At 32.4% G+C, this 12,402-nt stretch overlaps 1 protein-coding gene across 1 annotated transcript in view; it reads right to left on the bottom strand.

The window, feature by feature from the left end:
* LOC124364372 (integrator complex subunit 5-like) overlaps positions 1 to 9,539 on the bottom strand; it is a 35,104-nt gene extending 25,565 nt beyond the window's left edge. Inside the window, exons 1-5 of the mRNA XM_046819775.1 lie at positions 9,343 to 9,539; positions 5,973 to 6,235; positions 4,298 to 4,433; positions 2,507 to 2,674; positions 153 to 286 (exon numbers count right to left, since the gene is read on the bottom strand). Of these exons, the coding sequence (XP_046675731.1) occupies positions 153 to 286; positions 2,507 to 2,674; positions 4,298 to 4,433; positions 5,973 to 6,221 (687 nt within the window). The 5' untranslated portion in view covers positions 6,222 to 6,235; positions 9,343 to 9,539. The remainder of the gene's footprint in view (positions 1 to 152; positions 287 to 2,506; positions 2,675 to 4,297; positions 4,434 to 5,972; positions 6,236 to 9,342) is intronic.
* Between the last annotated feature and the right edge of the window lie 2,863 nt (positions 9,540 to 12,402).

The following is a 12,402-nucleotide window of genomic DNA, read 5'->3' as shown; positions in this document are numbered from 1 at the left end:
CAGACATGACTAAAAACCTACTGTAACAATTCAAAATAATCTGATATACTGTATATATATAAGTGCTTCAATTGTGTTTGATAGTGCATAGTACGGATTAATCCATAACAGATTTTACTCCACAAGAAGTGTGGACAGAACAGATAGGTTACCTTGGTGCCCTGCTGGTTCTGGCAGAAATCTTTGAGTCCGCAGGACAACACTCTGTTGATGACAGTGTGAGGAAAGGCACTACCGACGTGGGCCACCACCCAGTCAAAGTGTGGACTGTGCAGCACACTCGTGTCTGGAACATTTCATATCACTTTGTTTATCTCTTTGTTTTTACCTGGTACCTTATTTTATTCTAAAAAAATATATAATACTTAACCATTGTACTGTCCAACACTAAAAATTATAATCACCATTTACGTATTAAAAATAATAGGCTCTTTAAAAAAATGTCAGATCAATAAAATAACTCCACTATTTCATGTATTGACTCATAAGGGACAATGCCAAAATATCCCAAGATTATATGTTTAGGTGCGATATGATGCAGAACACCTACAACATATTTATGATTCCAGTTCCTCCAAAATTAACTATTGAGTTAGTTTTGATCCTAAATGTAACTCCTTAGCCAAATTATTCATTTCTAGATAGTAATAAACTCACAAAATAATGAAGTAAAATTTAAATCAGTTTATGTACAAATATTGGTAAAATTACAGAACTGTGATTCCTACAACAATTTGGGAACACAACAAAAGTGTAGAAGTCACATTAATACAATTTCCGATGCCTCTTATAGAAGTTAACTAACTTTTTTACATCGTAAAATGTAAGTCTGTGTAACATTTTTTTATACCATACTTAAAAGTTGTATGGTTCAAAATGTAAACTTTTTTCTGCTAATTTACCATTTAATTTATATCTACACATATGAATATATATTTTATACAAGTATTCCTCATGCTATAATCATGTGTAATGGATATAGTTTTGAAATTTCAAACATGTTTCTTGATAGTTTACACCAGGTCCCGTTATAACTAACTCACACAACTGGGGTCATGATTCACAATTTCTTCAGTGTTATTAGTGCTAGTTGGGTACCACACTAAAGAGAGCGCTAGTCATGGTACCTTGTTTCTGACTGGCTGAGAGTTTAATATCAAAATATCACCTGTCAAAATAAATTTCATGTGGTTATTCACTGTTTACATTCTTTATATTTCTTATTGTTGAGTTACAATGGCGAGCATGATCTATCCACATTGCCCATATTTATCCATGATTAATTCAATTCATTGATAACTGTATTTATGATACTTAGATCCAGTTTTTATTTTTAGTTCTTTTAACTTATTAACATCTCTTATGTTGTATAGAAATTAATATTTATTTTAATGATGCATTGCAATCTAAAATAATTAAACAATTAAGAGTGAAATGTTTATAAATCACAGTCGACAAATATTTAATTTTTTGTATCACACTATTTTTTTTAATACCATAGTGTTAAATTTTGAAATTGGTACCAAGTGTAAAATACTGGAAACTATAGCCTCCAGTTCCCAATGAACGGGTACTACAACACAGTGGGTTGTAATCAAATTTTTGCAATGACTTTTAACATTGACATTTCACTTTATTTTTTACTCTATGGTTAATACTGACTTATATACATAAATAGAAGACAAAATAACAAAATATTTAACTCAACAGCTTGTAATGAGAGTTTGACAACCTCCCATAACATTGTATACCTTGTCACAAAATAACTATAGTACGTTATAGTGATTAAAAAAGAGGTTTAATGTAAAGATAATGCCAAATCAAACCTTGCAAAGTCTTAAATATGAAACGATCACACTGTAATTGGTACACACAAGGTTTCATATTCTGCAGAAGTATAATTTACCATGTTTTACATGAATGGGGGAATCGGGTGTTTATCTTATCTACTAATGCCTCTGACGATGAAAGAAAAACATCCCTCGAGATAGTGTCTATCATGTAACAGAATACTATTCTAATTGGTCTCATCATAAATTCTTATAGAAAAGTTTGAATGGTTTCATGTAGGCTAACAAAAAAAAATCAAAATACTTTTACCGCAATTCACAGGTGAAAATATGAATGTTGATCAACAATTTCCTCAGACTTTATTGCAATTGAGGAAACAAGAAGTGAACAAAGTTACCATAGGCTACTCTGAATCACAATTTCACAATATTCCAACAGGAGAATATGCTCTGGATATTAGAGGTAGACAAAAGTTCAATAACAGAATTCAAAGGTGAAATAAAAAGAGCTTAAATCTTAAAAAGTATTTGCATTTGGTTGATCTTATTTTAATATGAAACATAGTTCACTTTTCTTCCCTAGTTTCAAAAGAATGGTTGCGAACTAGAATGGTACGCTATTTTGCCAACTTCGTCGAAATTAATCAGGATGGCTTGTGAATTTTCTACAGACACAAGGAAAAGAAGCGTGAAGATCTAACAGGGGCCAGACTTACCCAGAAGAGCGTTGATGCATGCGTCCGTGTTGGAGTGCATGAGACAGGTGAGACACTGCGTATTGAGGTCTATCAAGGTGCGCGTGGCACGACACGACATCCACAGGTGCAGTGTCTCGTTTAAGCTACTGGTGGCCACCCTACTGGCATACTTGCTGGACAACACGCCTGGTAACACAACAATAATCACAATATTAAACGAGTTCTAAAGTACAAAATAACTATATCAAGGTCATTACTCAATTAATGTTCTTATTACCAAAAACAGAGTACATGTACAGGTGAATGTCATTATATAAATCCTAAAACTAAAATTATTACAATACAAAATTAATATTTACGGTATACTGTCAGTTTCCCAAAAAAACTAACCTAAGAGGCAAGTTTAAAACAGCTAAAAAAAAACTAACAGGAAACCACCCCAAATATTTTTAAACAATTTAATTGGTCTAACAAAAATAGCTGAATAGCAATGAAATAATAAAATCTAACAGTGATAAAAGATAATACAACAGCACTAACAACAAAAATACATGTAAAATTATTTGACTGTATTAATATATTCACTGCGGCTCCATGGTGAAATAAACTACTTTAACTGTGCTACTGTACTGTAAGGCGTCTGCTACAGTTAATCTGTTAAGTACATAAATTAATGTCATAATAATCTACAATATTGATATACACAATGTTGATTAAGTTTATTCTCTACCATGACATTTTATTTCATTAGGAAGAAAGTTACTTTGCTTAGCACTTATGCATAGAAGCTCTTAACTGTTTTACAGTACAAGCTAAAATTACAAATATTATTTCTTTTATATCAAATAATAGTGAGATTAAGTATGACTGTTATGCTCATGCTGAAGCATGAATACTGTTAAAATCTGTAAATTAATGAAAATTGGTTTACAGTGAGTATTGTTATGGCATTTTTTTTGTAAAATAAAATCCAAGATAAAGCCAAGTGGTAAGTCCAGAGAAAATACCAGTAAAATACATGAATTAATGAGCACAATACATGTTTCAAAAACATCCTGTGCTGCCATATATCCTAAGCATAAAAACATCTTTAGATATTTTGTTTGAGATTTTATCAACATGGTTCTTCAATTTAGTCCAGATAAGAATCCTATTTAGTCCAACCCCAAGAATAAGACCCTGGAAATGCCGCACATGTTTGAAAGAGAAATTATTACCTTCAGTTTTTGTGTCACTGATTTTTAATTTATTTACTAAGCACCATGCTTTTTCAGCTTCAGTCTTCTTATATCTCAGTAGTTTTCTTCATTTTCAGTTTCACCCAAAACATTTATAGCTAAATCACAAGCACAAAAATATGGATAAACCTGCATCATTATAAGGTAAGTCGTGAACATAAATAAGAAATAACAATGGACTCAAAACAGATCCATTGAGCACACAATGTACAATTGTAAAATAATTAGAATAAGTGCCCTTGAAGGAAACCGATTGATTTCTTTTGAAAATATATGAAAAAATAATGTTTAAGATATGTGATTACAACCATTGTAACTGTAGATATACTTACTGAAACCTTCCGAAACAGGTAATTTTAACCCTTAAATCGTTATGTAAGCAGCACAATAAACTAACATAAGACAATACAGATATTTCCATACGCCGTGATAAGTGATATTCTGATGGTACCGACATACTCATATTCTAAAAAATGTTTCATAAATATCTTTAGCCATCTTTATTTATGTATACTTTTTAACTACTAACTACTTTTTTACAAGTATTACGAGGGAATAACATATACGTTACCAAGCAGTTCCAGAGACCAGGTGGAGATGATAGGAGCCCAAGATTCGGTGTTGCAGCTGACATAGTTGCAGAGAACATTGTGGATCTCGGAAATTGTCGCTTCTTCTTGTGTTAAACTCTTGCTGCTGACATCCTTCTGCACATTTTTGAGAAATGGAGGTCAATAGTTGGGTAAAATGGAATGTCAATTAATAGAAACAACAATAGTGACCTTACAATGCAACTTTCATACTAATTGCCAAAATTATTTTGTTTATTTCAAAATACGTCTCTGCAATGATTTGTTTTTTTATTGTTTTCCTAATGTCAACACAATAGTAATCCTTGTTTAATTAACCCTTAGAGGACAAAGAGATTATATACAAGGGCCATATTTTTTTTTCAACCTCTCACGTCATTATGCTTACACGTGGGCCTCACGCCAAACACGATGTGGGCAGTGGTCAATCGCGCACTTTTCCCGCAACAACATTTCTCACTACCGAGTTCAAGTAGCTGGTTTGCGCTCAGCAGCAGTTACATAAACATCGTTACCTTTATTCATTCTTCTGCCACCTTATGTGAATTGGGGAGTGTTATTCGTTTCCTGCAAGCATAAGAGAATAGTGCAGCAGAAATCCACTGGAGAATGTGCCGTATTAACGGAGATTACACTATGAGTGATGATGTTGTACGTGAATGGTGGAGAAAGTTTAAAGATGGCTGAACTCATATTAATATGCAATATCAATATTCTTTATTAACATCTTCTTAAAGAACAGTTTTGTGTAAAAATTAACATATACAAAAGTTTCACATTGTGTAACATTGTTGGTAGCAAGCCAAGTATGAATCAAGAACAAAAAAAGTCATCAAAGGAGTGGATGTTTTTTTGTGCAAAGTCGCTGTCTCAGGTGCTGGTTGTATCCTTCACCACTACTAGGCGATAGTATGCTGCAGTCAGTTTGTTTGTTTGCTCCCAAAGTTACTTCTTGTTTACTTTGAGTCACTTCCATTCCCAATCTGTTTACTTCTTGCTCTAAAATAGTTTTTTTTTTTTTAGTTTAATTATCTCAAAAATTAGCAGTGTGGTATCTAGAAAAGAGTATAACTGATTTTTTGGAGAGTGAATAGTGTTTGACACTTTAAAAGGTCTATTTCTTCAGTTTCTTAGATCTGCCGTTACTTCCTTTTGCTTAATTTCTCTTCTTAGATGTACTATTGTTTTTTCTAACTCCTTAATCTAATCTAAGATAATGACTCATTAAAGGTTTGAGTTTATTTATAATCTAGTTCTTCAAAAGCATCTTGCAGATGTTCTCTAGTTGCCTTTCTAGAGAGAAAGGTCACTCACGTGGTAAAAAAAAAATGGCACAGTAAGGGGAGTACTTCCCCCCCCTGACTACACCTCTCCTGTTATCAGTACAGTGCCTCGATACACACATCCACTTCCACCCAATCCTATATGGGATTACAAGGCAACATAAAATTTTAATTAAATTATTTAAAGAAATAAATAAAAAAATGCATTTGGGTAAGGTTTCACTTCACTACGCAAGTTATCACGGTTTTAAAGACAATATTGTTATTCAGAATGTAAATTCAAATAATGTGATTCTATTACAAATTAATACACATGATATGTAAATTTAAAAGTAGGTAAATTGTAAAGTTTTCAATAATAATTTGTAGATACCTCGATTTGTTTCACGTAATGGGCAACTGCAGCATCGAATAGAGAACAGAAGTACTCAAGAACTGCATCTCTGGCTGCCAACAAGTTCTTGAGCAGGGAAAGAGCCAAATGAGCCAACACAGGAGGGTCGATGTCAATACGGCCCGAGGCTCCCGCGATGAATCTGTGCAGGTCACTGTACAAGTCTGCAGGCTGCGTCGACTTGACACTGCTTGTACTTGGTCCAGCGTCCACCTCCATCTTCATCATCGTGTCAGATTATTCTGTACCGAACGTAAGATCCAGGTTAATTAAAACTAACAAATGTATCAATTCTTTAAGGCCTAACAGATGATCTATCATCCACCTTGCTACCACTTCATATTCCTTAATTTAGCCAATGGTTAAGGCATTGAGAATTGTAATTTTAAAAGTGTAAACTTTAAATTTAAAAAAGCCATGACACCATATTATCCATGTATATAATATGTGTCACTCCTACCATACATAACTCAATGTGGATCCACTGTGGCACTTTGTGACAACTCTACCTTTTACTGAACGCCATCGATGGAAATTGCAACTTGCGGTTTTAAAATGACATATCTTCCAGCTTTGTATTTTAATTACAAGTGGCACGGCTTAATTTTAAAATTGTATGTAAGGGCATTTTTGTAAATTATCCTGCTGCATATAAAAAATGAATTTTAAATAATTAGACAAAATTTGGTATTTTTTTAAGTCTATATAAAGACCAAAGTCTATGCCAAATTGCATTAAAATTTCTAAAGGTTAGGAAAATTACTACGCTGTGTTATGGAATGCCTCTGGTTATATGGAAGTAATTTGTCTCAGTATGGTTGTTGTTGTTAGTGTTATCGTTGCTTATTTTCCATGTTGCTCCTTGATATCTTGATTCATTAAAATAATTCCAGTATAACTCTGAAAAAATGGTAGAATCGTTATACCTAGTGGTAATACCAACTAATGATTATATGTTATATCAATCAAAAGCTTATGAGTTCTTCATGTTTAGTTATTTTTGAATAATTAATTGTCAATTACAATTCAGATATCAATGTATATTGTTTACACCACCTGTTACTTTGAGCACCCGTGTCTGCAGTATTCATTATAGTGTCAAACAAGTGTGTGAATTTTGCTGCTAACATTTGATGTTGACAAGATTTACTTAACTTATATGTTTGTATTTAAATTAAATAATACAACTTTCAATGAAAAGGTAAAAACAAACTGAGCAAATTTTGTATTTTTCTAATAAATACAACAAATTTACTCAAAGAACCTTACAACTCAATATATTTCTACATTCATGACATTAGCTACAATTTGGCTCTTCTGGATTTTGAAGGGATGTAGGCCTAACAGTTGTATTACATTACCCAGGCCTAGATAGTTGTATAAATTGTTCATTGAGTTATTCATCACAGAACACATTTTTAACCACTTAAAAATAATGGCAGTGAGTAAGTATGTATAATATCTGTATTCGATTAAATATAAATCAGCCATTTTATCAATACGTTTTACACCTATACCTAGTGATAAAACACTAATGTGACACCATACACCAATTACCAACGTCATAATTAGCTTGAAGTCGTCAGCAAAAAACGGATTCTGATAATTGATCTTTCCAAAATCTTTTTTACAAGTGGATTTTGGAAAGATCAAATATCTAAATCCCTGGTTTTTGCTGACAACTTCAAGCTGTTTACTGAAATGTCTAATGATGAAGACTCTGTAGTCCTCTAATGTGACATGAACTTGATAACTGCGTGGTGTGCTAATAATGGCATGGTACTCAATTTAAATAAGTGTTTAGCTATCACTTTCTGACGACTGAAGAACCCAATTATATTCAATTACAATTTAATTGATGACATTAAACGGGGGGATGTTAATGGGTGAGGGATGTTGGAGTCTATTTGTCGGCTATATTGTCATCTGATGCACATATTATTGTTACTGTGAGAGCCAGCCAGATGCTAGGATTTACTTTTTGCTTTTCTAAAGGAACTTTTGGTAAGAAAACTTTGTTATTGCTATATAAAGCTTTAGTTTGTTCTCACCTCGACCAATATATCCAGTATGGTCCCCCCACTATGTAACTCATTTACAATTTCTATAAAGGGTGCAAAATAAATTTTGTTGACTCTTGCGAACCCGGAGAGGTACTGTTTATTGTAAAGTCTCTGTGTCGGCACTCGATCTGGAATTTCTGCTACCTCCATAGGCATCCAGAAAAGTTTGATATTGTATTCCTGCACAAACTTATTAATAGAATAATATATTCTCCGGAGCATATCCTTCTTTATGCCTGCAAGAACTAGATCCACAAATCTCTTTACGATTGGCCACCACTCGAACAACTACAGCTACCATATTCCTATTGCCTGTCTTCAAAGATTTGGCAATGGTGTTCCTGAATATGTGAACTTGTTTGTGATAATATAAACCAGCTGAAGAGTAAACTGTACCGTCATTGATGCGAATAAAAAACCGGGTCTGCTTATCTTACCCTACCCACAGATCGGGCAGCAGCCACAGGCGCTGGCGTCCAAAGGGTTTTAATATTGCAATCAGTCAATTACTGAACACTTTCCATATAAAAAAATCAACTAAACATATGAAGTGGGTCTTTAAAATAGTAGGGTAGGGTACGATAAGCGGACCCGGTTTTTTATATCGAAGAATGTAATCATCGATACCTAATATTCGCATCTCAAATCCTAGACTATTAATCGATATAAAGTATCTATAGTTCTCAATAACAATCATATGTTTTAAATTAAAATATGAATCTAATATTCAGTGATCAAACAAATTATTATAACCAACATTAGGAAAACTGAAGACGACCATATTTGCTCCTCTCACAGTTACAGTTGTTTCTTTCCAACAATTTTCACATAATGGATTTTTCTGCACGAGTCCAACATGTTGAAGTCATGAAAAACATGTCTTATCATCTTTCAAAGCAATGTCGTGTAGTTTTCTGAAATTGATTGTCATTTTTAATAATCAAATGTTACTTATATAAAATTGAAACATTAAGAGTATTATTTCAGAGTGTTTACAGCTATTAATATAGATTACTTAATTAATCGTTAAAAATAATTAATCAGTATCGATTGATTATATCGATGGTTATGATTAAGTAATATCGTTTGCCAATTTCGATATAAAAAACCGGGTCCGCTTATCGTACCCAAATAGTATCTTAATGTATCCTCTAACTTAATTGAAGTAAAACAGAAACTTTTCGCCTTAGATTTACCTGGATTAAATTGGTGCTATTATTATCTATGAAAATTAGATTATCTGCATGGCTATTTAACTATAAAAATAATAAACACTTATAGCTCACCATTAAAATAAGACAGTAGTAGGATTCAATAATCCCATAAAACATACAATATGTGTTCTTAAACAAGCATTTAAACAATAAAAATAATATTACTCATCAAACGCTTTAAGGTTATGTTTATATACCAAACGATACATGGACCACCATCTTCCAATTCCACCATTCTCAATCACAACAGCGCCATATTGCTATTATGCTGCCACTTGGCCTGTTCTCTATAACTAATTTTTTTTAGTTCAGCTATACCAGCTTCTAAGTAGACTGTTTTTATCACAATCTTTATTTCTGGATCCATGTAAAATTACATTACACAAAGACCAAAGTAACAGATGTGAAGTAAAATAACATGTAGAAAAGGACGTTATTGGCGTCGCTTCGTTCAAAGTCACCCTACAACTTAAGTATAATATTTACACATCATATTTTGATTTAAAATATGACTAAAATCGTCTTTCTTAAGAAATGTTTCAGACTTCCATTAAGTTCACAAACCCTAAAGAAGTCTTTGTTTCAGAAGTCGCGCAGTGGTCTGAGTGGCAAAAACCACCATTTTCTTAGTTACCTAAAATTTGAAATGTTCTAAGGATGTACAAACAAAACATTTCAAGTGTTTCACATGCAATGATTCAGGCATGAGGTTTTGTACAGGTTCGGAAAGTCAGGCATACGTTCAGGCGCATTTTACGCGTCGACTGAGAAAGTCAGTACTTTGTGTTGGATAGAGCGACGTTGCTAGACTTTCCTATTACTTGCAATTATAGTCAAGATATGACATTTATTTTACACCTGATTTGAAGTTTTAAAATTTTTTCATTTTATAATAATAATAATATGTAGTAATATGATTTAAAAATGCATTATCTTTCTTACCCCAAGTGATCCTACAATAAAAATATTCATTAGTAGGCCTATTAATATGTGGAAACAAAAACAGGTAGTTCCAGCTGCGGTAACCTGCGGATTTCGTGGATTTATCCTTGAATCGCTTTAGATATCAGCTCTGAAACGTTTCAATACAAAGATACATTACATTAAATTAATTTTTTTAATTCATTCATTTAAATTTGTTTGGTAAATTTGTTCATTTGAGTAATTAGTTATAACACAAAATAATGACAAAACTTCGCTGCTCTGACAGTGTCGTAAAATAAATAAATAAATTTGTGTCGTTTTAAAAAGTGAACATAATTTGCACAAATGTACGCTGCTGGTCCATTTATGCAACGAAAAGCTAAACCTAGAGAGGTTATATCTCAAATATAAAGTCAAATATTTCTTTATAACTTTAATGGAACATGGCGAGAAGCGAGTTGATATAAGAAAACTTTTTCAAGAAGCATACAAATGTATACGATAACGCTGTTTTCAGTTCAGGTACTGTGCGAATAAGCTTTACGGAGTGTGTTCCAAACTGCCATAAATATAGACGTATTAAAAGCGAATTAAAAATAAATTGATTCTTGACACTCATTCTGAGGAACTTGTATCATCCAGAAACATAACATTAGAAATTTTTTTTTTTTATTTCACTAGAAAATTCACTGCTAAAATGTACGACCATTATAATCACTAATAAGACTGTGCTTAATGGTCTTAAAATTTTCTATGATATGTAATAACATTATATAAGCTGTTTCAGAGATCTCGTAATTATGTGTCCTATATCTGTTTGCGCATTTGTAAAGAAAACTCCTCGAAAATTAATAAGTTGAAAGCAAACATAATAGTCCAAACAATTAATAAGCTACAGAACGTTAGTCGGTTTTAACCTTTCTTCACTACTATGCGTCGTCTTAAAGTTGACTCTCCGATATTAATGTATCTGCTCCCGGAATACGATGAAAAATAGCCAAAAGTTTCTTACACGTACTCTTAATAGGCTTTAGTTGAAGCAAGTCATAATTAATTTTTCATGGACATTTTGAAATGGAATGAAGCATAAAAAGTTAACTGCTGCAATCAATATTTATTTTGAAAAGGTTGAATGTTGTCATCTTATAAGAAGAAATGCATATCCCCAAATTGAACGGCATACATTATTATGTGTCTCTTCATAATTTTATAAATTATTAGTGTGAACCCGGATTTAAAATAACATTCCTTTAAAGAAACGGAAATAGAATAGAAAAAGCATACCATTTTGTTAGTTTTGTGCTCGTATGTAAGTCCATATTAATTTCGTTATCAAGGTACACACACGGCTGAGAACTCGATTAAATTTGTGTATTTCATTGGCTTTGGCACTAAGCACCTTAAATGTAGACATAAAGTCAATGACATCTATTGAGGAAATAGTAGACCACTTAAAAAGTACAAGCGTGTTAACACTCAGCCAAATCTCGTGAAATAACACACCATCACCTAAGTCAACGTTGCTTATATATAAATGAAGCGCCATATAAAATTTCAACTCTACATCAATTTTAGTCGAAATATCACGTGGAAATACACTCAGATAAATAATAGAAATGACATTGTTTAGATCTTTGAGTGATAGGCTTCGCCAACGCCCAGCCAGCAATTTACGAGGAAGTTAGTTAATCGAGAGAGTAGTGATGAGATCAGGAGTCCAAGTTATAAAATCCTTTTATGCGTTGAGTTTTAAAGTTGGACTGAAAAAAGAAAATACTCATTAAATAAATAGATGTTTAATTATATTGCACAATTTATGCAATTTTCAAAGCAATTCAGTATTCAAACTAGCTTAATATAGAGACTGTTGTAATAAGCTCTGATTCAGTGAAAATTAGCGATTGTCGCATTTGTCTTCTACTATTAATAGACATTTCATCACTATCAACTTACCTTGCAATTGTATTTCCAATTAAAGACAAATTAGTTAATTTGATAAGTAACATTCTTATTTCATAAAGGATATTGTAATTAATACATATTCTGTCCAGTTGAGTATAGTACGAAACATGTTATTTATTCTTAACGCAATGAAAAATGTTTCATATCAAACAAATAATTGATTTCTGTTACATTAGGATCTTATCTGGAAAGTCAACGGCGTTTTCAAACTTATATATTTCACCCTGACTTTAAAAGAAACTGTTA

Source organism: Homalodisca vitripennis, chromosome 6 (assembly GCF_021130785.1).
Source record: "Homalodisca vitripennis isolate AUS2020 chromosome 6, UT_GWSS_2.1, whole genome shotgun sequence".
Classification (NCBI taxonomy): Eukaryota; Metazoa; Arthropoda; class Insecta; order Hemiptera; family Cicadellidae; genus Homalodisca; species Homalodisca vitripennis.
Note: the sequence above shows the minus strand (reverse complement) of the source record. Positions and strands in the feature narration are given on the sequence as shown.